This window comes from Dermochelys coriacea, chromosome 5 (assembly GCF_009764565.3).
Source record: "Dermochelys coriacea isolate rDerCor1 chromosome 5, rDerCor1.pri.v4, whole genome shotgun sequence".
In the NCBI taxonomy this organism is placed as follows: Eukaryota; Metazoa; Chordata; order Testudines; family Dermochelyidae; genus Dermochelys; species Dermochelys coriacea.
In genome coordinates, this window is record NC_050072.1 from 117,057,293 (window position 1) to 117,083,554 (window position 26,262).

Below are 26,262 nucleotides of genomic sequence, written 5' to 3' on the forward strand. Positions count from 1 at the left end.
GGAATGTCCCTACAGGTGCGATGCTCAACTGCCATGCAAAGCTGGCTTAAATGAGGTATTCGATGCTTTAATTATTGGAATTAAACATTTACAGTAATAGAAAAACAGATTTTAAAGCAAAACAACTGCACTCTCCTGTGATGTTACAGTATAGAAATCTCCCAGGCAGATCTAAGCCTCACCTGCTGTTCTTTTCCCTCATCCCCAAAGAAATCCCAAATTCCCCAGAAAATAAGATAAAATTACAGTTTACTAGAGGCTGACTTGGTAAGCAGGATTCTGTGTAGTACCTAACTGGTTAGGTCCATTCTCCCTCACACATACATTCTGATGATCATCCTCCAACTGCTACATATAGTAGATAAAAGTTAGGGTCATCAATATGGTGACTAAACCAGATGCAATTCACTCAGGCCTCTTCTGCCCTTTGAAGAGTACTCACCATAAGAATCCTCGCAGCTGCATTTAACGGTGTCCTTATTTTACAAGCAAATTTATGCTGCAGTAGGTCAGTACTATTTTAACCAACAAAAAAAACCAAACAATCCTGATTAATCTTTTAGACAACACAAAAAGAACCTGCTACCATAGTCAATGCTCACATATTTACCAAGTTAAGGAAGCTCTTTCAAGTCGTGTAAGAGCATTTTGGATACTGTGCATCACTAAAACAAGGCCCGCAGATGTAAATAATGGAAAACATTTCAAATACAGCATATAGGAGTTACTGATTTGTTTTCTTACTAATTAATAAACATCTAATTTGCTTATTTGCATAAGAAGCAAAACAGAAAACTCAATATAGCAACATGTAATGAACCATTTATTTTATTTAACAATATTTAACAAGAATTAGACTCAGACCTGGGACATAACAAAATCAAGTTTCTTTTAAATATACTTCAATTATAAAAATAGCACCACTTCTAAACAATCGAAATTAATTTGTTGCAGTTACCAAATAATAGGAAAACAAGTTGTATAAAAGCAATTATTTATAAACATCCTTACAATGAAGAATGAGTTTATGATTTCTGAATCCTTACAAAAATGCATAAAAATAAATTATACCACCTTTCTGGAAAGCTATTTACAGGGGATATGAAAAGATTAAATCAGTTAAATATCAAAAACTTGAGCTCAAAATCAGAAATCTTTAAACAGTTTTTGATTCGCTGCATTATCCGATCTCACAAGATGATGTGCGGGATTAACAAAATCTCTCAAAGAGAAACAAAGCATTCATTTTCCTGTTTTCAGATGAGATGTACATGATAAAATAATTGTGGGAGGAGACTAGCCAAATAAAATAACCAGCAGTATAAAAACACCTACTAGCATAGTTTGTCACTGGAATTACTTTCTCCAACAATTAACTTAGATTGCTTACTGAAAAAAATTCTCCTTAGCAATTTTAGCTCTCTAAAAATTAAGCATGCTTTTAACCTCCCAAAATAAATTGTCATTCAATTTTAACTAGTTCATTTATATTCCTGAAAGCTGCGGCCCAATAAGAAATAAACATCTCAAATCATATCTCAGAGCTGCAAGCAGATATGAGTACTGTCATGCCACAGAAGACCTCCTCAAAATGGTACCTTTTTAAGAAGCACATGCAAATCAAGTTACTTAAATTGCTAACAAGTTCAGGAGGAAAAAAAAAAATTAGCAGTTTAATTGCTAACTATAGGAATTATGAAGAACCTACGATGTTCGTTTAACCTTTATTAAAGGCACCCAGCATCCTGGCATAGCTCTATGACTTCTTTCTGATTCATGTCAAGTGATAACCCAGCAAAAAGAGACACTGATCTAGTGTAGTGTCAAACCAATCCATTTGTATAAGTCACAGAAGCAGCATGCCAAAGGCAATGAAAACCAACTATCAACAATTTAAGCCACAGGTCAGGATACGCAAAAGGGTTTGAATGAGGAATGTCATGTCCAATCCAAATGTACTATAGCACTGAAGAGAACCGACATCACACCCTTCAAAACAAATATAAAAAAAATATTAAAATGAAGTAAGCTTAGGGCTATTTTTTTACATCGCCAGCCTTCATCAGGGCCTTAATAGCCCTGGCCCTCATCTCAAGCTCCAGGAGCTCCAGCTGCTGTGCTGATGGCTGAACATCTTCTGCTGGAGCAACAGTCAAGTTTGCTGCTTTAGACTCCTTTGGGCTGGATTCTGCCAACCCCAGTATCTCATTCACGCTTTTCTCAATGTCCTTCTGAAGGTCATCTATCTGACCAGCTCCACTTCTGACAGCACGTTCTGGCACATCTGGACTCTCCTCTTCATTGCATGGGCCTTCTATGTCACTATCATATGCATCTGCATTTATGCTGAGGACATCACTATCTTCTCCCTTGCCTGCAACACAAATGTAACAAATAACCATGCAGTACAGGGAACCTAACAAAAATTTCCCTTTCATTTTAGAAACTGCCTCTGCATAAAAATGTTTCTCTTCACAGATTCAGAATATAACAAAAAACATCTATAAATTACAGACAAGCATTTCCTTATCTTTTCCCTCCCCCAATTTTTAAGACTGATCTAATTTAGACAAGTTTTAATGCATTTTTTATTCCAATTTAGAAAAACATGCAATATACCAAAGCAGCAGTGCCTGAAAAATGAAAAAATTCCATCATATGGAGTTACATGATCTATTTTCCTAATTAAAAATGTCATAAGGTTTTATATCACAATGAAGCTTCTGCATTACAAAATGAAAGTTGATGTGGGGAATTTCTGGGACTGATTATTTTAGAAGTAAATTTAATTCTCAAAATGCAGTTTAAAAATACTTTGATTACTTTATAAATTACAATAAAGAAAAAACACCAAAGCCAATGAAGATGCAAAAAAAGTCATACATTACAATTATCTAAGCCTTTTAGTGAAGTATTTCAGATGGATTTGGATTGCTCAGTAAAATTATAAAAGAAATGCTGGTGATTTTTATTTTTCGTTAAAAACAGAGGTTTATTAGGAAGAGTTTAATTAGAAAAAGCAGCATAGTAAGTAAAACTGGCAAAACCACCATCACCGATACTCAACTTCACCGTAAAGAGAGAGAGATACTATCCCTCTTGACTCCTTAGCTCCACAACTACTTGGTGCTTGGGTGACATTTTTCATCTCTGGATATGCTCTGATAATATTGCTTATTGCTTAAAATAAATATTTATTGCAACAAAATGGCAAAATTACTGTTTCCAAGGGTTTAATAGTGGCTCCTGGTAGGGTCATTATACAATAGTTAAGGCTGTTAATTCATAAATAGTCTTAAAAAAATGAAATTATAGATTTAAAGAAATGCATTTTAAAAATACAAATAACTTTTCACTGTGTGCTGAAGATATAAGGCAAAAGGTACATTCATATACAGTAAGCTCTGTACTGTGTAACAACAAAACAAAATGATAGGTTTAGAGCATATCAGCATTAGGATATAAACATCTATATACCATAGTAATTTTCCTTTTTTAAACTTCCCTTTTTTAAATTAGCCTTTGCCAACTGGTTTAAAAAGGTTTCCTTTCTGTGGATGACTTTTAAGAATTACTAGTTTTCTCCATCTGTTCCTAAACCTCAAATCTCCAAGGCTGGGAAGTATTATTGATCTGCCAGTATTGCTCATCAACAACAAAGCCACTGATATACTGGAAACCAATGCAGTACTTCCTCTGTGAATTGCTGTTCTTGGACACCAGGCAATTTGAGTTTTACTAAAGCTCAGGTTACAAAGAATACATTGATAATGTAGTCTAATACAGCAGGGAGCCAGGGTTTGATGTCTTTAACTAATTGTCTTTGTATCTCTGGGATTTTCCTCAAGATACTCACATTTAATATCTTATTGTTGCAAAACTTACAGAAAGGATTTTGCTAATCATTCTTCTAAATACTAATGACAATTCCCTTGAAAGCATGTGTTTTAGTCCCAACATGAACCATTCTCCCTCCCTCTTCAAATAACAGCACAATACACATCTTTGAAAAGAAATTTTAGAAGTCTGTCTTTAGAAATGCTTGTTCATATTTCAGTGCCATTGGTTGTACACCATATCACAAGAATACAGTGGGTGAGAGGCATTTCTGGAAAACAGGAGGGAGAACTGAAAAAACTCTCCATACCTATAAAGGGCCATATTCCCCTTGAACTTTGCACAGAATTCTTTTTATTCAATGAAAATTCTGTGTGAAGATTAACAGGTAGGATATGGACAACTGAAATTAAAATGTCTGGTTCCAAAATAAGTTGAAGCAATAAATTTTGCCAGAGATCAATTTTTCCTTTTAAGTGTAAAAGAACGCATTAGAAAACTCTACCCCTTCTATGAAACTCTTAGAAGAAATGCTTTTTGGTGTGTGCGCATATTTGCTTATGAGCAGGAAAGGAAAAATCTTTAGAAAAACAGATTTTTCTTGGCTTTTATGACATAACTGTTATCCTGAGGGGATGAAAAATCAATATTGAACACCAAGAAAGAAATATAATAAATGCATTTTCCTTGCTAAAAAAAAAAAAAAAAAGGAGGAATGGTATTTCATCCAACTACCTAGTCAACAATAAGTTTCCTTAAATTGTTTTATAAAAACACTAGAGGTATATTTAAGATAGCCAGCTGGGTTTTATTTACCCTAAATAAAAACTTAAACCTGAGTGCTGGTGTAAAGAGTTCAAAAGAAACATACATATCCTCAATTCTGGAGTTTTGGCCAGATTTAAGAAAGCACACGAGTCCCTATTCAGGACTTAAATGCTATCCATAATAGTGATGCTTTCGTGAATCGAGGTCTTAGCTACTCAACATATGCAATCCCAGATTTGTAACATCAGCTACTGAACATGGATGCAAAAGCATACTAACAAACAGGTAACCAGTATATGATATGTGAAGTGTACACAGCCACACGTTTCCAAGATCAAGATAATCATAAATTTAGTCAGGTATGGGAAAATTGGTCAAATCCCTATAAACTCTTGCTTCTGGAGATTAGCATTGTTGATCACGTTGATATATAGGATTTTTGGTCTGTGGCACTTACGTGAATTACGACTTTTTTTGGAGTAAAAACTGGTTATATTGGTTAAAACAATTTAATTCTATGAAAAATGTGTCCTCTTCTAATCCTCAACATCACATGAAGAAGTTTGCAATAAGCAACAATATATATGGCCCATCAGTCCCCTGCTAAAGTCTTCAACACCACAGAAGTGATGTGTTCGGGGTAGTTGCCCCGTCTCTAAAATACCTTCACGGCAACCTCAAAATCTGCATTTCCACCTCAGATGCAAGTTTCACTCCTCCTCTTCCTGCCTACAGAAAGGGATGAGTGGACTCTGAACAAAATCTTACTAACTTCCCAAGAAAGACCACAAGGAATGGGAATTATTAAGATTAAGGAATGGAAATTCTTCTGTCTTGCTACAAAGCACCAGTCCATATTTACTTAGCACCCTATTCAACAGGACTGCATTTCCATTGGGCAAAAACACATACTGTATTTGAGGAGCCTAGTTCAAAGTTCAGAAGTTAAACTCTGAGCATGCTCATCCTTTACTGCCAATCTTCGCTTTGGAACTGATCAGATGGAGGGGGTGGAAAAACCTGAAAGCTACTGACAAACTGGGTCATTCATTCCTGTCCCACTATCTGTATAGAATAGGGAGCTGCCCAGCCTTCAAAGGTACAGGCTGTCCTGGATTCTATCCAGAATTAGGAGTCTCCATGGCAGCACAATGCACAGTAATCACACCAACCACTGGCCTACAAATGTTGTTTAATTAGCCGATGAGCTTCATTTCCCTCTTTTGCAGTTGTAATTTTACACAGTAATAAAAGTCTCAGATGGCATTTTTCTCATTATCTTTTTCATTTTGATAACTTGTACTTATTCCTTCAGCTACAGTTGTGAAATTCATTTCAGCACACTTAATTCCCTTTTTAACCATATTTTACTCACTTCTGCTTAGCCTGCTTTGTCTTCTATCTTTTTTTCCTTGTAACATCACAGGCTCCAGCAAGGAAGAAGAATGATTACTAAGTTATATTTTACAATTTATGCCCATATTCTCAAAAGCTCCTTAAAGCTAACATCTTGAGAAGCACCACTGTCATTGCCCAAAGCCATCATGATACGGTGGATGATAAAGTCATAAAAAAGGACAATGAAGCAATCACCTGCAGCAGTCATCAATTCCCTGAGATAGGACAGAAAGATTGGAAGAGGTCTGCAGGAAATCTGTCAATTCCGAGGTCACTCCATATAGCGCAACAAGCAATATTTAAAGTGTTTCTCACAAAGTCATGGCATCCTGCTCTTAACAATTTTGCAGCTTTTGTTATGACATTCTTACCTCCGCAGTCCATTTAATTCCCCTCACTAGCTACTTCAAAAAAAAAAAATAAACCATTTGAAAAGCTGTTGAGATAGGACTCAGAATTGTGAAATAAAAGTTGCTGGAAGCAAATAATATTGGCCCCTCATAAGAGGAATACAGTTTATGAGAATCTGCAGCATTTTCTGATTTGAAAGTTATTTCTGACATTACTATGTATAGTAAGTACAAATGAAAATAAACAGGCTGAGATAGAAGCAGCTATAATTCTAGTGTCATGTATAAAATAATACTGGCAGTTGTTACGAAGTGTTCATGAAATAGATGAGCTAAGAGAGGAGCTGATGCAGGTTAAAAGCAGCTTCCAACATACAGTAGGGAATCAAAAGTACATCACTATCTGTCTTGGTATTTTATCCAGTGCCCATCACAGCAGTACATGAATGCTTAACCCAATGCATTTCTGTCTGTTCTAAAAAAAAACAAAAAAACCAAAGATACTAGAATCATCATAATGAAAAGCTAATTTTGTACCTTTCTTTCCTGGAGGCTACAAAAAAAAGAAAAAAAAGCAGCTCATCTGTCCCCACCTGATTACCAAAAGCTGCCATATTGGTGTGATCACACCAAATGCTGGCTTGTTTGTACTTCTACTTTCAATTGCTCAGCTTGCTTTTAGAGTACAGAATCAGCTGTCTTTTATATATCCAAAGGAAGGTGATCATTATTTAGAATGATCTGCATCCAAAGAGAGAGCAATGATCAAAATGCCTCTTCAGCTGGATGGCCAGAAGTGAGAAGCCGGAGAGTGGGAGGGCCTGCAGTCTTGCTTCCCCTCTACTATACTGCCTTCTCCCACAGCTGAGTTATTAACTGTGCTTCTGCAGAGCTGCAGTAATGCTCCCCTAGCTACCAAGAGCTTCAGAACTCAGAGGGGGAGGAGAGGGATGGGAATCAGGATTGCAGACCCTCTGAACAAGCCACAAAGCCTTGGAGAAATAGGGCAGCTGCTTATTTTGAAAGTAAAACTCTACTGCATCCTTTCTCCTGCGTTGGACCTGGGCTCAGGGAAGAGGCTTAAACAATATGTGCTGGGGAGCAAGAATGCCTATAGGAAGGCAGGACTCCACACTCCGGTACTGAGAACTGCATGGACCCCAGGCTGAGGCAGGATTTGGGTTGGTTTTAAAAGGTTTTGTTTTTTGCTTGTAGCTACTTGTTTTAATTTATGTATCTGAAGATTTGCTCCTGCTGAAAACTGCTTGGTCAGTTCACCCCACTAGATAACAATGGACCTACAGTCTACTTCAGGACACTTACCATTATGTTATTAGGATTGGAAGTTCTGGAGGAATTAGGAAGAGCAACGAATGGCTAGTTGCTTATACAACAGATTTACCTAATCTCTTGCTGCTGCAAATGGTTATACTGAATGTATTTGACTGGCAAAGTGAAAAGATAGCATCAACTTCATGATAAAAATACATTTCCCCAAAACCTTTTAATTTATTTTTTCCTGTGGAGCCCAGGGAAGAAACAGAAGGATCTTAAGATGATCCTGGTCTACTGATCCAGCACTAGTAGGGTCTAAATATATATAAAACTCACCAAACTCTCTTCTGCCACTTCAGATCACTATGAGTACAGTGCAAAAACAAAGAATGGGGAAGACTACTGAATGTCAATATTTCAGCATGAAGGCAACAAATGCCCCCATGTCATTCAAAAGAACACTCTGCTCTTACTGGAGCATCAATGGGAACTTTGTTCAGCACTTCTGAATATTAGGCCCATGTTTTGGATTTTGTTTTGTTCTTAAAAAAAGTGATTCATCATTTCCTCATTTCTGTACTATCTAGGTGGCACAGATGTCTGGGTGGCACAGATGTCTTGATTCCACTGAGGTTGCGTCACTATTATTATTAGTGCTACCAGTTCAAATATCCAGGCTGACAGTCACTGGCTGTTGAAACTGGTCACTGTCAAGAATGCAAGACTTCAGCTCTCTCAATACATACCCTGTTTTGACTCCAGACCTTCCAGTTTGCTGTCTTCCCTCAGAGAAGAAGTAGAATCTACATTGTTGTCTTGTCTGGAAACAAACGAGAACACATTTTAATTTCCACACTTTGTTATATAAAGTGAAGAGGACTATTTCAAAGAAACATTTCCTTTACACTAGCACATAGTATTTGTTGATAGCCTGAGTAAGACAGGTTCTGTGTGAAAGGGGCCAACAAGAGTTTACATATACTTTTATAACTATTTTAAGCACTTTAGAAACCCAGGGTATTTTTCTGCTTTCCTCAATGACATACAAGATCAAAGTTAATTATCCTCACTGCACTGGTCCTACAAATGAAAAATCATAATTGGCAGTATCTTCCCAATATGGGGTGCTTATTTGCAAAATGCAGCATAAATTGTCACACAGGCAGGAATTTAGAAAATCTAGTTTCAGTTGCATTCAAGGGATATTTGCTGTTTACTTTTGGAATTAAGTAGCTATTTTCATCCTCATGAGAAACTAACATTACCACTGAAGAATTGCTATTAAAAAGCAAATTCAGCCAGACTATTGACCTGGGTTCAATATCTATTTCTCCTAGCTTAAAAGATTCACCTTTTTTTTAATTCTAAGATTCATACGCCCTCCCCCTCTAAGGTATCAACCCTGGAATTGCTCCATGTTGCACAGAAGCAAACAAAAAATAGCCTAAGAGCCATGGAAACACATGTTTGTGGCCTGCTATCTACCTACAATTTTCAAATGACATTATTTATACAAAGCAGGGAAGTATAAATGAGAGATTGTAAGATGCACCTGAAAAGGGCAGACACTGCTTACAGCAAGATCCTGAAATCAAGAGAATCCAATTGTTGAGTTTAATGAGCATTTTTGGCAGTAAAATTATTTTATATTCATCTATCCAATTTCATACCTCAGCTGTTTTCTCATCTAAAGTTTGTGTAGTATGTATTATATTAACATGTAATCAAAGCAACCAACCTGCTTGTAGGTATTAAATCAAACCATAAAAAAATGATGGCATTACCACAGATCTTACCATATTCTAATTTCAGAGTTTCAATACTCAAGACTTAGTTACTTTTCAACTATGGCCTTAAACAAGTTCTTTCTTAACAAGGTGGCTGCAGATCTGTTCTTCTATTAAATAACCACAGATGTGTTTCTGTTTAGAATATCAGGCTAATAAATCAACTGAAAGGGAATCTCTTCATTTTGTACACCATTTCTAACCAGCCCAAATTTGCTACACAGATGCAAAGGAGAGTACACCTATTTTGATGGCTACTTCCCCCACTAGTTGTAGACATTGTAATCAATTCTGAATGGCCCTCCATTTGTCCCACACGTTTGCACATAAAGATATGCATATAATTATCACAATTATGCAAACAAATGCTTAGGAAGGTGCCTAGGCATTTGCACACAGAGATCAATAGTTTTGCAAAAAACTGAATGTTTGGCTTGATAGCACACACCCACTTTGACTTAACCTGTATCTTGTAAGAGACTGGGCGAGGATCATGTGCTTCCCTCCTCTTTCTAGTATGTTTCCCTACCTGCTGAAGCTGAGTGAGATGTTATTCCAAATCCCAAGGTTTCAATTCTGTTGGGCTCTCCATTTCCAGCAGAAGGATGGCAGAGTGGGTAGAGATGAGAAGGAAAAGAGCCCAACTGGGGAAAGAGCTATGCTGAACAAGGAGCTTGTTTATGTGAGCTTCTCTCATCCTAGGAACCACCCAAATGTTTCCCCACATGATGTTTTTTGCTCGTCTCTGGAAGGTCTGACATTTCAGGCTGCATTAGCTCTTAGATGCTATATCTAGAAGCAGAAATTCTAAGAGAAAATTAATTTTGCTTTAATGTGATCTTTTAAACATAATAAGCAGGTTCTCAGACTTTTATTCCTTCTTGCCCCAGCCTCGGGGGTGGGGGGAAGGGGTGGGAGACGGCTGGTGGTGGTAAAAAACACAACCCAAAAACTTGCACTCTTCCCTTTTGCCAAGGAGAGTAACTGACTGGCTGTTTTCATTGCTGATGGCAATGTTGCTCCTTGGCAAGCAGCAGGGTCAGCTCTGACACAATCAAATAGTTTCCAGGGGGAAAGATGCCAAGCAGTGTCACCTCTGCAGTAATAAAGCTTCTGCTTCCCTGAGTCTTAAAGCCAAAATTTCATTCAAGAATCAGAATCACCCCTTTGTCAGCAACCTCACAGCAACCCATTATTTTTAACTATGCAGTTTGTTTTAAGTACAAGTAGTAGAAATAGCTACATTTTTTTACCTAACAAAAAATACAGATTTTTCTGTAAATTGGAAATCATGTAGCAAAACCTGCTGTAGAATGTGTCCCTGATATTTAGACCATATTAACTGCTTTAGTAAAAACCAAAACAACCACGCATCCCTGCTGTAAAGACCATCTGCTGTCAAAAAAAAAAAAATTGCGCGTCCCAAAGGCAAATCTTTTACAGCGCATTTTATTTTATCATAAAAGGTTGGGTTTGACTGGATTGCTGATGAAACTTCACCAGCTGGATTTTAATAAGCAGGTGTCATGCACCATCTTGTGGCCAAGCAGTGGCCAGGCAGTCTAGATTTGGTTATTTTCTTAATAAAAAGAATTCAATTGCATAAGGACAGCGGGCCAAATTCAGTTACTCTTAATTTACACCGGTGTAAAACAGCAGACACCCAGCAGCCAAAAGCAGATACAAAAGTGGGGAGCACCTCAGTACAGCCCCCACGTGTGGGGAGCAGGAGATATGCTGGATTTAACCCTAAGGCAATGCCTTTGTGGCTACAGGCCTCATATCCTCATTTTCCATATCAACCTTGGCTAACAAGTGGCGACTAAAGTTTGGAGTTCCCTATGCTTCCTGGCTGTTAGGAAAGAAAGCAGTCAGCATCAGGGAGATGTGCTCTAGGAGGGAATCAGTGCTAATTTTCAAAGTCAGCCACAGCTCTCTCCTGCCCTCCTCTTTCAGCTGATTCCCTCCTCTCACCCTTTCAATTTTGATGCATTAGCCCCTCCACTTCCATTTTTCGCTTGGGTCTCCTTGCCATTCTCCCTTGTTTGCCTGGTGTTCTATTTCATTTGTTTTTTTTTTTTTAAATAGGATGTTGGAAGGACCCTCTCTACCAAAACAATAACACCTTCCCTCTTTTGCTGCTTGCTGTTGACAGCAGCTGCAAAGTGAAGCTTACCTAATTCAGTGGTTCATGGATCCCTGAGGGTCTGCAGACTATGTCTAAAATTTCCAAATTGGTCCACACCTTTATTTGAAATTTTTTAAGAGTCTGCAATGAAAAAAGGTTGAAAACCCTGGCCTAATTCTTTTAGTACTTGTACTTTAGGCTGCTTTTAGGACCACTGAATTAGGTAAGCTTCTCCTAAGGCTGTTAGGGCTAGTCGACACTGACAATGCTAAAGCACTGCCACGGAGCACTTTAATGTGACTTGTGTTGTCGTGGCAGAGCTAAAAAAATCCCCCTCCACGAGGGGCGTGGCTCCCAGCACTGGTGCACTGTCTACACTGGCGCTTTACAGCACTGAAACTTGCTGTGCTCAGGGAAGTGTTTTTTCACGCCCCTGAGCAAGAAAGTTGCAGTGCTGTAATTTGCCAGTGTAGACAAGCCCTCAGTTTCACTTTACAGGCTTCCTTCTAAGATAGTAAAGGGCTTCCCACACTGATCTTTCCTTGGCAAGGCTTGAACAGTTATTCCAGATTTCCTTCTCTATTTCACGTAAGAGAATCAAGTTTTACAGGACAAGAATTAAATACATACATATCATTTTAGATACTCCTCTTGAAAGAAGTATCAGGGAAGGAGATCTGTCTCCCCTCCACCCCCACCAAAAGAATGATGACAGATTAAATAAATAATAAGCATTAGCTATGTTACAGAATTGGACTCCAGACTGATCTGACTTACTAGACCAAGGTTTCAAGACCCAAAATTCAGCCTCCAAAATATGTCAAAGGGTTGCATGGGAGGCCCAAGGTGTGTGAGGCAGGGGAAGGGTTCAAGGAAGCCCAAGGTGTGTGTGAGTGTGCACTCACCCCCACAGAAGCGGCTCCCGCAGCTCTGGCTGGGCTAGGCTGCATGCACTGCAACCTAATTCATGGGCTCTCAGTGCCCAAAAAGAATGAGAACCACTGTAATAGATTCTCCTTGGTACACATTGAGAAGAACAGTCAGAGCCTGATTTTGAGAAGCAGACTCATTTTGCAGGCATTTTTGTACTTGCAATTAACTGTGCTGTAATTCAATGCCCTTCAATCACTTGTCTCTGTGTTTAACAGATGGAAAAAGGTTATTTGACATCTATGGACTTGTTGTGCATGTGGTTTGTGAATATAAAATCAAAGAACAGGGTGAGGCCCTTAAAAAAAAATCCAGGGCCTAAGTTTGAGGAACTATATTTTCTTGCATGCAAAACTTAATGGCAGTGAACAAATCTTCTGTATTATCACAGAGGTCTGTGAATTACTAATAAAAATCAATACATTAAACATCAGTGCTGGAAATACTAGATATAGTCCCTACCAGCATTATGCACTATGCTCAGGATTATTTGCATGATCGGGTCCTATTTAGAAAATCAAGAATTCATGGGGGTTAACTAGTATTAGAGTCATAATCAAAACCAATAGTTCATTAGTTTTCAAAAATTATATACAGTATTAAACATTGCAACCCAAATTTACAAATTTGGTTAAGCAAGAGAGCTACTTGTATAAAAGATGCAATGCTCATTTTTAAAAATAGCAACATGCAACTGTTTCTGAACCAGATGAAGGAGCAAATTTTCATAAATTTACCAAATTCCCTGTGGTTGACATTTTCTTGTAATGGAAAGTCCAAGATACTTTAGTACATTTTGCATTAGAAAGGACATAACATTAAACGGAATGACAGGATGTACCTCAGTAAATTTGGACACATACAAAATGAGCTATGAATTTCAGACTAACATATCAGAATCCTTGTTTTCATGTGTTCTATATATTACGAAGTAAAAAGAAACAATGGATATTACATTGATTACAGCTTTTATGTTGCCTATGTTCACAAACAAATCTGCTTCAAGTCCTATGTTTCTGAAAATTCTTGAACTGCTTATCAAATTATAATACTTTCTAGTTTACAACACTTGTCTTGGAAATAAGTTAATTTAATATACTATACTAGAAAGAACCTTTAAGAAAAAAATAATGTATTTCATACAGTTTGAGGGGTCAAATTCTGTGAAGGACTTTTTTTTTTTTAATATAATGATCACAAAGATAAGGGATTCTATACTATACTAACCTACAATAGATCCTCCTCAGATAGCAATGGGAGATTTGCATCAACATCCAGGGTTGAACAAGCCCCTCAGGTAGCAACTAAATTTGTAGTTAGTAAACTTACTGTTGTACACTGCATCACGGTGGGGGGGGAAAGCAAGCACGATACTCATTCTGATTTGTGCACACAAATGTAGAAACTATGCAAGCTAGGTGACCAATTGCACAACAACTTTATTTGAATAATTGGCTCTAAAATGCCATCATTAAACTCAACAACCCATGTTATTTCAGGCAGTCTGTGAACTGTGGAAGACAACATTGCATCAGTTACACTTGATTTCCATTTGGCAAGTTTTCTTTCTTTGCAACCATAAGTACTCTAAATATTTTTTTTTAAGTGACCACTTTAGATTCTACAGAATCTGACTGTCATGAAAGCTGGTTAAATCTCTTACGTGGGGCACATCAGGGCTAGGGATGGGTGTCTGACACCAGTGTACTGAGTCTCAAAGAAAATTATAAAAGTATAGCATATCAGAGATAGTGCCTACTATCCACAATTCGCTAAAGAATTGTGCCGGACAACCAGATAAGACACTTTCACCACCCACGCTGGGAGAACAGAAAGGAAATGAATAAAATGGTCCATCTAAAGATCTGATATTACTATAACTTCTTAAAGAAAACTTTGCACAATGTCATACCAGTAACTAGAAATAGGAGTCCATTTAAAAAAAAAAATTACCTGGTTTTCCTTCCTTAGGTCAGAAGCTCAAGCCTCCTCAACATTGGATATGGTTTTATCTGGAGGCAGTACTCATCTGATTGACAAGAGCTGCTGTATCTGGCGAGTATTTTCTTGGTCTAAATCCTTTTTTTTAATAGTATCTCCTTTTCCCTTCCTCTGTTGTGTACAATTTCCTCCTTGCCTGTACATTCCTCCTCACTCCTATTTATCCTCTTGCCACCTGCATATACTTTTCCCTCTTCCCCAAGCACTTCAAAATATTAAATGTTAGTAATGATTTGTGTCCAATGCAATAAATGTTTCTAGCATCTAAAAGTAGGCATAATATAGGCGTGAAGCCAATACACTAGACTTCATACAACTGGATTCAGACCAAGAGAGAACAGGAACGGCATTAGTGATGCAGATGGTAGATATCCTCCTGTCAACTGATGGAGGGCAGACATGCATCCTTTCTTCTGAAGCTTTGTGTAGCATTTGACACAGCTGATCATGAAACGTTGTTGTCCCACATGACAGAGGTGGCAGAAATCCTGGGGAAAATGTACTAAAATGGTTCGAGTCCTTCCTTCAAGGACACACCCAAAGGATAGTGATGGAAAACTGCACCTGTACCACCAGACTCATTCACTTGCCAAGTCTGATAAGGATCTTTTTTCTCTCCAGTTTTATTCAATATTTACATATATCCACTGGAAAGACATCATGGGCTCAAATGCCAACAACATGCAGATGACATAAAACTCTATTCATCCTTCACAGTGTAAGAAAACTGTTGACTAGTGTGTGTGTGTGAATATATATATATATATATATATATATATATATATATATGCATGCTACCCAGTATATTAATGTATGTATGATCCATATCATACACTTACAGATAAGTATGCATTAAGTACCAACAACATTAAATACCGTACCAATGATATAGCCTAAACTGACCGATACCATAACTCTGTTCAATAGTATAAGTATCCCAAAACTCCTTGCATTTGCTGAAGCAAGCATTTGGCATAAGCAGATAGGAAACTTGTCAAAATCCAGATGCATTCACCCTATGTCTTAGTACGCTAGAGAAGTAACTTCACAGGCCAGCACCTGGAATGCTAGTATCCAAAACCAAGATAAGGAAGAAACAGAACAAGTAGTTAAGGAACTGGGACAAAGTGATGGATTTGATTTTAGTGACATGTAAATAAAGGTGTAACTTTGGGATCGCATCTTCTCGTACTACAAATGTAACATTGCTGCACGAGACGGCTTCCCCAGACACTGGTATCATATAGAACCCTTTTCTTGTAGCATATTATTGGCTTACAGCAATAAACCAGATTGATATTCATTATTTGGCCTCTTGAATAAATTTTGTAAGGAACCAAAGTGTGGGACGGTATCTGACTATACAATTTAGCAACACATCACCACCATTGTTATCAAGTTAGGTCAGTATTGGCAGAGATCAGCTCAAGGATGAACAGCTGGTTGAACGTAAACCAAAGCAAGATGGAGATTATACTGGACCGACAGAAGAAAATAATTCCAAATTATGTCACAGTACAGTCTCCTCTGTTGAAGAGGCATACCCATAATTGGTCAAGTCAGTCCTGAGTTTACAAATGCTCTTTGACTTCTCCACAGCTCTATAGTGTCACACTCCAACATCTGCAAACAACATATTCTACCACTGACGGCTGGCTAGAAAACTACATCCCATTCTGGCAGACTATCAGCTGACTTCAATGACCTGCCCACAGGCCTACCACAACGGAATCTACCTGGACAAGGACGAAGCTATCAGTTGTCGGGAAATTCCAACTTGTACAAAATATAGCAGTGCACCTCATCGGCAGGAGGGAGGGGGGAATATTAAGCTGGAAGCTGTCTGTGAAATGCTGGATTCCCCCCTACAGTTATGAGGTATACTAGGAAACTGTTCAAAGGTAAAGTAACTTGTATCGGAAAAGAGATTTTATCTAATACAGAAGTGTAAAGACTGAGGTTGAGCCTTGGTTTTCTGCATAACTTGTATATGTTTGCTTTTGCTTCCTAATTCATCTTTGAATCTGTGTTTTTTCTATTAAATAAGCCTTTTGTTTATTTTTACCCCAACTAAGTCTCTGTTGTGCAAACTATGTGGAGAGCCAAAGTAAGCTGGTATCTGGGGGGCTGGTTTCACACCTTTCAGGGTGACAAACCAGGGGAGGGAACACTCCAAGTGTCCACTTGTTAAGAACTCAGGGAGGATGGATTTGGGGAGACTCAGGATAGGAAGGCCTGTTGATGTCACCCTGCAAGGAGTAAGTAGGCTAAGGGAAGCCAGGGTGAGACCTTATGCTGGTGGATAGGCTCCTCGTGTCAGAGATCTGAGCCACAGCAACACAGTGTTAAGGCATCTGAAGTTTACAGAGCAAATGACAACCTTTTCCTGGTCTGGGTGATCCCTAAAACATCAATAGAACACATCACACCTAAGATAAAAATCCAAAAGAAATATAAATCCGCATGAAAGGAAGAACCACATGTGACAAATCTTAGACATGCTGCTTAGTGCACTACAGGAAGGAGCTCTGATGTCATGATAATAGGTGCAGTATAAGAACCTGAATAGAATACCATTGAACAGATAACAGGCGCTAATAGTGCTGCTCATATCTGATGTGACTAGCCGTACCAGTGTCCCAAATGGTATAGTTCAGCATCCTATCCTAGGGAGATAAAGACCAGCTGAAGATATGTCTGGGTGCAGTCCTGTATCTGGAAGCAAAATATATTAAAACAAAAAGAAATCTTCAAACTGTTAAGCTTCCTAAACAAAACCCCAAAGGAAAACTGCATCCATGAGAGTAAGATGACCAAAAGCCTGTAAGCAGTTACTGATTAAAAGCAAACATGTTACACTGAATATTTCCACACAGCAATGAAAAAACCCACACATATTAGAATTCTCACAGCAAAGATAACTTGATTGCATTACACATGTGGAATATATATGATTATTAGTTGGCGGTATCCAGTATATTGGCACCCCATCTACCAACACATGTAGCAATACATCAAGGAATAGCTTGAGACGCCTACTCAGGGCGCACTCAGAGAAGGCCATTCAGGAAGAACATTGTTTGGAAGACCTCCAGGCTTCTTCACGATGTTGTGGGACCACCACCTGGGTCCTCTGCAGCCCCCAGATACCCAGGAAAGAAGTATGCTTACAATCCTGCGGAACCTACTACAGGACTAAACTGGGGAATCGGTACCTGCTGAAGGAAAATAGGAGAGCAAACTGCGGGACTGACAAGCAGCTGAAGAACTCACTTCTCAACCTCAGAGTACAGGGAAGAAGCAGCTAGCCAGCTTTGTAGACAAATACTAGTTGACTGGCTTCCTCAATTAACTATACCTCATTTAGCAAAAACCTTGGAATGTCCCAAATCCTTTGGCTTAATGGTGTTGTATTGTAGAACAGCAGCATAGAAGCAAACAGTGCTGTAAATAGTATATTAAAGATCTGACCAATTGCATGTTAAGAAACTTCACACAGCTCTTAAGTTATGGAACAGATCAATTAGGGCAGTGTTTCTCAAACTTGGCCACCAGCAGATTTTTTTGCGGCCACAACAGCCTTCAAAGCGTGGGCAGAGATTGAGGGGACAAAGCAGCAAGACCCTCCCTGCAGTGCCCAGTTGTTGCTCCTGAATAGCTGTTACCAAGGGCAGCAAGATACACTGTTTGCTGGTGCTGCGGCACCCTGTTCTGTGCAGCCTCAAGGCTCTGAGCAGCATCTCTGAAGACATATGATGCCGGAGTTCGCAGCACCAGAGACAGCTCTTGTCAGTGGAGGCAGTTGCAGCATTTGGTCAGTTTCCCCACTCCCGCCCGACCAGGGGCCTGGGAGTCTGGGACTCTGCAGATAGCCAGTGAGTTCCCAACCCACCTTCCCCAGGACGGGTTCTCGCTGAAGGGCCATAGGAGGTAGGGACAGAGAGACCAGTCAGTGCTTCCCTCGCTTGGAACCGGACTTGCCATTTACAGTTGCTATAGCTACCGCAGCAGCTCAGTGGCTCCTGCAGAGCTTGGCAACTCCTTGGCAGGCTGAGGGGGACATGCTCTGAGCGCAAGAATAGGAGCAAAGTCCGGGTAGAAGTGTTGTACAGACATCCACCTTTTACCAAAAAAGCAAAAGAACAAAACAAAAAAGACAAAAATGTGCAAAGCACCTTATTAGTTTTTAGGTCCAGTAAAGAACGGAAAGAACTGTACATTATTTTTATTATTGAGTCTGCAAAAAACTACATAAACAAATTACAATGATTTGGATATGTATATGTGCCTGTATATACATTTTCCTAAAGTTAATTATTTTAGGAAAAATTATCAGAGCAGCCACCATCAAGAGTTGGTGGCCACATTCTGAGGCCACCAATTTTTTTTTTTTGGGGGGGGGGGGGGGGAAACCCATGTACTGTATTAGGGTAGCAATTTGCAGAGTCCTAGCAAACATTGGCCCTCATCCTGTGATCCTTCAGTATGCACAACTCATACTGCCTGATTTTACATGACTTCCAACCTGAAAGGGGTAGATGACAGGATAACAATCATATCTTATATTTGATAAGAGCTTTCTACATACTAATGGAATCTACTACAGATTTTCATAAATCTTTTACGTTTTCAGCTTGAGGAAACATTCAGTATTCCATTTCATTGTGGGGACAGGATTTATATGCATCCATTAATAAAACAAAGCTCTTATCAAACTATAGCCACTTATAAAGTATAACCACTGATTCAAATTCCAAATGGACTTGGGAGAAGTCCAGAACTAAACTTTGCAACTTGAGCGTATCTCACTATATACTTGTGGGCAACCAGACTGAAATGGAGACAGAGTTGGAGTAAGACTTTTGGAGACAGAAGCAAGAGTTTTCCTATTTTTTAAAGGCAAAAAGTGGAATGAGCAAAATATTCCAACAAGGGGCTAAAAACATGGTTTCTTGGCCATTTCTGATTTACATCTAATTTGTCAGGTGCTGGGCTTGAGGCTCAAGAGGCTTGCTGAAAGTCACACAGTGAGTTCAGTTAATGGTTATGTAGAAATTGGAACCTAGATTTTCTTGGCTTCAGTTCCTCTGCTCTTAACTGCCAGGCCAGAGCACACAGCTTTCCTTTTTATTTTATCAGGGCTAATCACAGTGTGTATTCTGATATCCTTTGACAACTGACAAAAATGATACCTTCAGTAAAACCCATCTTTCCACAGAAATTTTAAAAGTTTACAAAAATGTTGACTTTGAATAGATATTATTTAAAAAAGTCAGCAGGACCGAAAATGTAATTTAATTGATCAATGGTAATTCAAAGTATGATAAATTTTTGATTAAATACTGGGACATGTTCTTCACATCTACATGCCTCTGAAAACAGAGAAGACAAGTGGGATTTTTTTAAAAAAAAAAAAAAAAAAACTTTAATATCGTCTCATTAATATAATTCAGGAATACGGACAATGTAATAGTTTTACATAAAACAAGTCACTTCAACCCAAAAGCTGTACTGAGGTGCCCAGCAAATCATTTGGCGAGTCTTTTTCTGAAAAGACTGTCTTCCAAAAACAGATATATTCCCCTATTTGAACTGGTTTTGATCTTACACAGCTTTACATTATTTATAATCCCTGGAAAAATTTTAAATTTACTTTAACATCAGCTTTTCTGTTATTTCCTGAAGAGTGCCATATTCAAGCGGTCTACTCCCCGATATGGTGCAGTTCTGCCTGAAACACTGTCTTCTAAAAGCTTTTACTGGCTTTCAACTTCAATTTATATTCATTTATAAATGGCTTGAAAAAATTACTTAACATATACTGGCCCAAAGGTTAAGCCTACTTAGGTGAAAGATATCGTGACCACATCTCCCGCCTGCACCTTGTTCAGGGACTTCATCCTTTGAAGGAACATGTGGCTTGTATACAGTTCTGATAGTTTTCCAACTCCCCCAGAATTCTCTTTGACTACTAGAAGAGAGAAAAGAAACTTTTGTCGATTCCCTTCTTTCTCTCCCACCCATTCTCAGGTATACTAGCTGGTGCAAGAGGTGTGCTTGTCTCCAGTATTCTGTACCTCCCTTGGCTTTCTACCTTCACAGAAGCCAGTAAGGATGTAAAAGGTTAACCGGTTAACTGGTAAGCATTAGTCTGACCAGTTAACCTGCCTGAGCCATTAACCCCAGGCCTACCAGTGGCCCCATCACCCAGCCCCAGGCCCTGCTGACCAGCGAGATCAGCAACCACCACTTAATTGGTTAACTATTTAAACAACATATTTTTAATCATTTAAACATTTAACTTTTAAAATGATATTTACATCCCTAGAAGCCAGAGGTATCTGCTACTTGACACTGCATGCCCAGCTTCTGTTTTTGACCCTCTTCCTCAGGAACTTACCACAGTGGTGCTGCTGCTGCTACTCATAGCTGTCTGTCAACTGCGGAGTTGAAACTAGCAAGGTTCTTGTCAGTTTCGCTGCTCCCCACAGGGTTCTGCATAGCCGCAGTGAAAACTGACAAGACTGCTTGAATATTCTGGCGCTCTCTCATCATTTTGTCCGAATAAAAATTGGCCAGGGTCTTCAGCCTTTGGAAGATTGCACTGTGGTGGTCTGATTTACATTTGGCTCATGTCTGGAAGGTAATCTTCACAACCATAAAGGCTGAAAAATCCCTTCCTTTTAAATTTGAAGTTTAGATTCTGTGGAGGTTAATCGTATTCCCCTGAGAAAGCTTCCTATGCTCTACGAGCAAAAGGATTTTGCAATCCCTTCAGATAAATACTAGTTAAAAATAATACAAAACATTTTTCCCCCCTTTACATTTTTATTTTTACTGTTTTATTCCCTAAGTGACAACACAATTTTCCTCTTAGTTTTTTTCCCCCCTAAAGTCACTAACTATTTTATTTGCATGTAAATACCATTTTTATTCAATTTATTTTGACTGGAAGTCATGACTACCTGCTTCAAACACTAGTTTTGAAACACCTTTGAGCTATAGAACTACAATCCTGAATCTTGACAGAACTGATTCAGCCCTTATCTTTCTGAGATAGTGAAGTGTACAGAACTCAGTCTATTAGCTCAAACCTTAAAAACAGGGGTCCCTCCACATCTCCCCTTAGGATAATGCCTCAGGATCCTTGGCCAACAGGATCCTCTCGTCACCCTAATGAACATTTCACTGGCTTTTAGCTATATTTCCAGTGGAGACTGCTTGACATACCTAGGACCTGATACTACAAAGTGCTTAGCTCACTGACTCCCATAAAAGTAGGAGGCATTCAGCACATCACAAAGGGTGATCAGCACCTCACAGGATCAGGCTCACAGTCTGTAAAGGGCTTCAAGATTCGTATAAGATGAAAATGATATATTTTCCTGGTTTTATTTTTGCACACAAGTACTATTGGGTATTAATGTTAACTGCAACACAGGCATAGATAAAAATATTCCCCTAAATCAGAATTCTTTATAGTGGCATCTTAAATATGCAAAGTAGCACACAAAAAAAATCCACTACACTCTTACAACAAACACTAAGTAGTCTGATAAGGAGCCTCATATAAACGTCTGCAAAAAGGATGAAAGGTATTTCTAGTCTAAATGATTCTCTTTAGCCCTGATTCTACAATTAGATTAGTGCAGGTGGACTTTGATGTCTGGGCAGTGCCACAGTAGGGCGGTACATGGGTTCAAGGGTCCATCTGTGTTGATGAGATTGCAGAATCAGGGCCTAAGTGCTCATGCAATTCCCTTGCAAGATCTCTGTGTAGTTAATTTCTCAGTTAATTGGCAATTACATAGTATTTTGGCACATGATGATCATCATCCAGTAAGGTATATACTGGTTTAGTGTCACACTATGGGTAAACTTTCTTTTTATTAAAACAACGGCTTGGTTTTGGTAGGACTGATTTATTGAAAGGAAATTATTTAATGGAAAGTGATGGGGCTAACAATGTGACGGTCTGTCTCGGAGAGATTTTCAATACAACATTGTCTTCAATGCAGATAAAGCGTTAGTACAGGTTTGTAGAGTTGGACCCTAACAATACCACTCATATTGGCTTCAACTGGATTAGCCATTTGAGTAAGGGTCTGAGGGGGTATTGCGGCCTTTGGTCTACTGTGAACCAAAGTAGAGGAAAGCAAAACCTCTTTCAAGTTTGTTTATTTTTTACTCACTGACTGACTGACTGAGCTCTGGTCTTATCTCCACCACGGTCTGCATCTTCATCAGTATCAGAGTCAGCACCCGTCTCACCTGGATGTATAAAATTTCAGCATATGAGATTATAGCCAAGTGTTGCTTCCTACCTACTTAGACTTATTTGCAAAACTTAATTTTACCCGAAGTCAACGGTGTAGTTTTTTTCAAATTGAAGGAGATGTTCTAAAATTTCATTTACCCAAAAGAAAAAGCAATATCTGAAACTGCTGCTGCTCACAAGCTGAGACTAGTTTGAACTATCCTTTGATTATCCATTAAAATATATGAAAATCCAGCTTTGTTACTGTACTAAGGGTAAAGGGCAATGAAAGGCCTCGAAGAATCAATTCAAGGCTCTCTGCATCACATAAGCCCCACAGTGAGCTACACAAGAGGGATTATAGGTGGAACACCCACTCAGTGGACCTCTGCATCTCCTGCAACCAAAGGGGAGCTCAACACTGGCAAGAAAAGTTAGCAATAAACAAGCCAGTGTTGAAGGGAATTTGGCAGACAGACTAGAGAAGGTACCACTGGGTCTAAGCTAGGTATTATCTGTGAATACACGGATCTAGTACCTGAGAGTCGCCAAGCAGGGAGTGCAAAAGAGGCTGCAGATACTATTCCAGCTTATGGGTTTGAATGCAGCCACAGAGCAGCTATACGTCAACCCTGGGGCCTGTCATGCAACACACTCATATAAAACTCAACAACACCACACTAAACTGTGGCTTGCCCCAAGTGCTTGTACAAGAAAATATGACTCCGCATTACTTCCCAGCACACGCTGCATACGCGAGTCACAGCAGGGGACAGAACAGCCTACATTGGACTGCTACACACTTGCATGCATTGGGTGGGGGATTAGGTAAAACTATGACTCTACCCCAATGCCTCAGCCAGCACAGCTGAGCTGGTAAAGCAGGGGATGGAATCTGCTACTCATACATAACAGCAGCAAATTATTTCCCTCTGTAGCACATGGGGATCCAAGGAAAGAAGTATGGTTATTAACAGTCAATTCCCTTCCTGGTCTGCTCCTGGAGCAGCACCATACTACCCCTTGCTATGGGCTGAGAGAAGATTCTCATTCTAACCTTATGACTCTATACAACAACCATGAATTTCACTTTAGAAGAACAATAATTGAGAGCTGGTCAGAAAAAGGGATGTCTTCCTACAGAAAATTTAGATGAAAATAAAAAAAAAATCTGTTTTTCTTTTAAAAAATTTCCATGGAAAAATTATACTTTTTGTTGAAAGTTTGATAACCCAAAACTTCATGGTGAAAAATTGAAAAATTTCTATTGAGAAAAATCAAAATTAAATATTTTGTATTGATCAGTTCAACTTTAAACTGTGTCCATACAGGAAAATTGCAGGGGCTCAGGAGGTGGCAGTTTAACGTCAAATCAACGCAAAAGAAAAACATGTCAATTCGAAAATGTTGAAACATTATACTTTTGGGAGGTTTTTTTTGACAAAAAGCAGTTTTCCATAGAAAGACACTTTGCATGAAAAAGTTTGTTTTGTCAAAAACCCTATTTTCCATCAAAAAATAATTTAGACGATGTTTTTGAGCAACCCTAGCTATATCACAGCAGATGACATTGGATAACAACATTTTTCTATCAACAGATATTAACTTAAGAGCTATTGACTTATTACATATATTTTGGTTTAAGTATGTAGAAAAATATATTTGGCCAGATAATTAACTTTTTACAATACTAGAAGTTTATTCCTTTCAAGTTATTTATTTTAAGAAATTTCTGAGGATGCAGTGGTTTGATATACAGAAAAGACCTGTCTTTAAAGGTAGATTCCTTTAACTGGGCATTGTTGTACAATTAAAGATCAAAATCTGTAGAATTTACCATAAGAGAAAATAAAGAGCTAGTTCTTACCTTCAAGAATCTTCATGAGTTTTTTCTCAGATAGAAGTTCTAACTGATCCAGGCAAAGCCTTTTGATTTCCTCCATGGAACAATTCTAAGAAAATTGAGGTAATACATTAAAACAAAAAAATCCACATTCATAATCCACATATCTGAGGAGAAGCATATATGCAAACCACAATCAACCCTCCATGCCTACCAAAAATTAAACAACTGTTGTCTTTAGAGTGAAAGAATCTGAAATCATTGAGAGAGGCAGATGAACCAAATCTGAAAAACACAATTCTCTTTCTCTCTTCATCCCACCTCAAAGGACTTTTGAATTCTTGCTGGGACCTTGATGATCTTCTCTATCGTCTCTGATCCGGACAACCACCTTTGGAAGAAGAACTGCAAATATAACATGAACATTCCAGCCATTTCAGCTCTATCTGCTACATGTTCTCATTAACCAAACTAGCAGAGATATTATGTAAATCACTCAGTTTTGTTCCTCTCGTACAGTTCATTCAACATCCAACTCAGACAGCAGCTCCTTTTTTGCTGTGATGCACCTTCCTGAGATGTCACAGCCATCATGTAACTACAAAGGAGAAGTAAGACAGCTTGGGTGTGTGTGTGTGCGTGTGTGTGTCTGTTTTCAAGGTTAGGTATTTAACAATAATAAAATAATAAAAACTGACAAAATATAAAGATTAAGTGTCTGTTACCTAATCCTCCTGTAGATTCTATGGTGGCTGTGACATCTGAACAAAGTGCAAGCTAGTGTGTCATTATGGAGGAGAAGCTGGTAACATGAGCCATGAGCATAAACCATGCTTATTCCACATACTCTGTCCCTAACTAGTAGATGAACCACAAAGAAGTTTAAATTAGAGCCAATAGAGCTGCACCGTCTAGCTCAGGCAGTAAAGTCTTATGCTTAGAGGTCCTGGGTTCAATTCCTGTTGCCAGTGACCCACCCAGAGGCATCAAGTTTTTACGTAAGCAAGACAGGATGGCAAGGATCTGAAAAGTGATTTAAAAAGAAGAGGATATAGGTAAAACATACTTAACACTCTTCATGGATAGTTAAATGAACCATTTAGTCCATATTACTGAAGTGCATGGAATCTCTAGCTCTTTTGTGTTTCTGAATTCTAGCTACCATATTTCCTCATAAAGGATAAAAGTCCCTGTGGAATAATCTTTATTATTTTCAATCACAGATCATTAGAACTGCAGGCGAAGCACAGGCTTACACACAGTTTTGTTACTTCTTGGTGTTAGTTTTTTCCACCAAATGCATCCGATGAAGTGAGCTGTAGCTCACGAAAGCTTATGCTCTAATAAATTTGTTAGTCTCTAAGGTGCCACAAGTACTACTTTAGTTTTGTTACTGTACTTCATTCCCTGTGGCAACAAACAGCTCTACAAGGATGACATGAGGTATCTTTTTTTGTGTCTGTCTATCCTTTTGTTTTAAACTCGTTACTTTAATCTTGCTCAATGCCTCCGACTGGAAAGCTGTTCCTTTAACCTTTTTACATCACAATAGAAGCGTTCCTTTAACCTTTTTACGTCACAATAGAAGATGCATACTCCCAGAATAATACTGTTGTTTTTTTAAAAGGAAACGTACTATCAATCACTTGACTAATCTAACCCTACATAACAGACATTTCAATTTTAGG

General features: G+C 38.6%; 1 protein-coding gene across 2 annotated transcripts in view; it reads right to left on the reverse strand.

Moving 5' to 3' along the window:
* Positions 1–802: 802 nt before the first annotated feature.
* Positions 803–26,262, reverse strand: part of CAAP1 (caspase activity and apoptosis inhibitor 1) — a 28,603-nt gene continuing 3,143 nt past the window's right edge. For both annotated transcript variants that reach the window (XM_038402121.2, XM_038402123.2), the window contains exons 3-6: positions 24,599–24,683; positions 22,667–22,745; positions 8,375–8,448; positions 803–2,374 (exon numbers count right to left, since the gene is read on the reverse strand). In XM_038402121.2, coding sequence (XP_038258049.1) covers positions 2,037–2,374; positions 8,375–8,448; positions 22,667–22,745; positions 24,599–24,683 — 576 coding nt within the window. In that variant the 3' untranslated portion in view covers positions 803–2,036. The remainder of the gene's footprint in view (positions 2,375–8,374; positions 8,449–22,666; positions 22,746–24,598; positions 24,684–26,262) is intronic.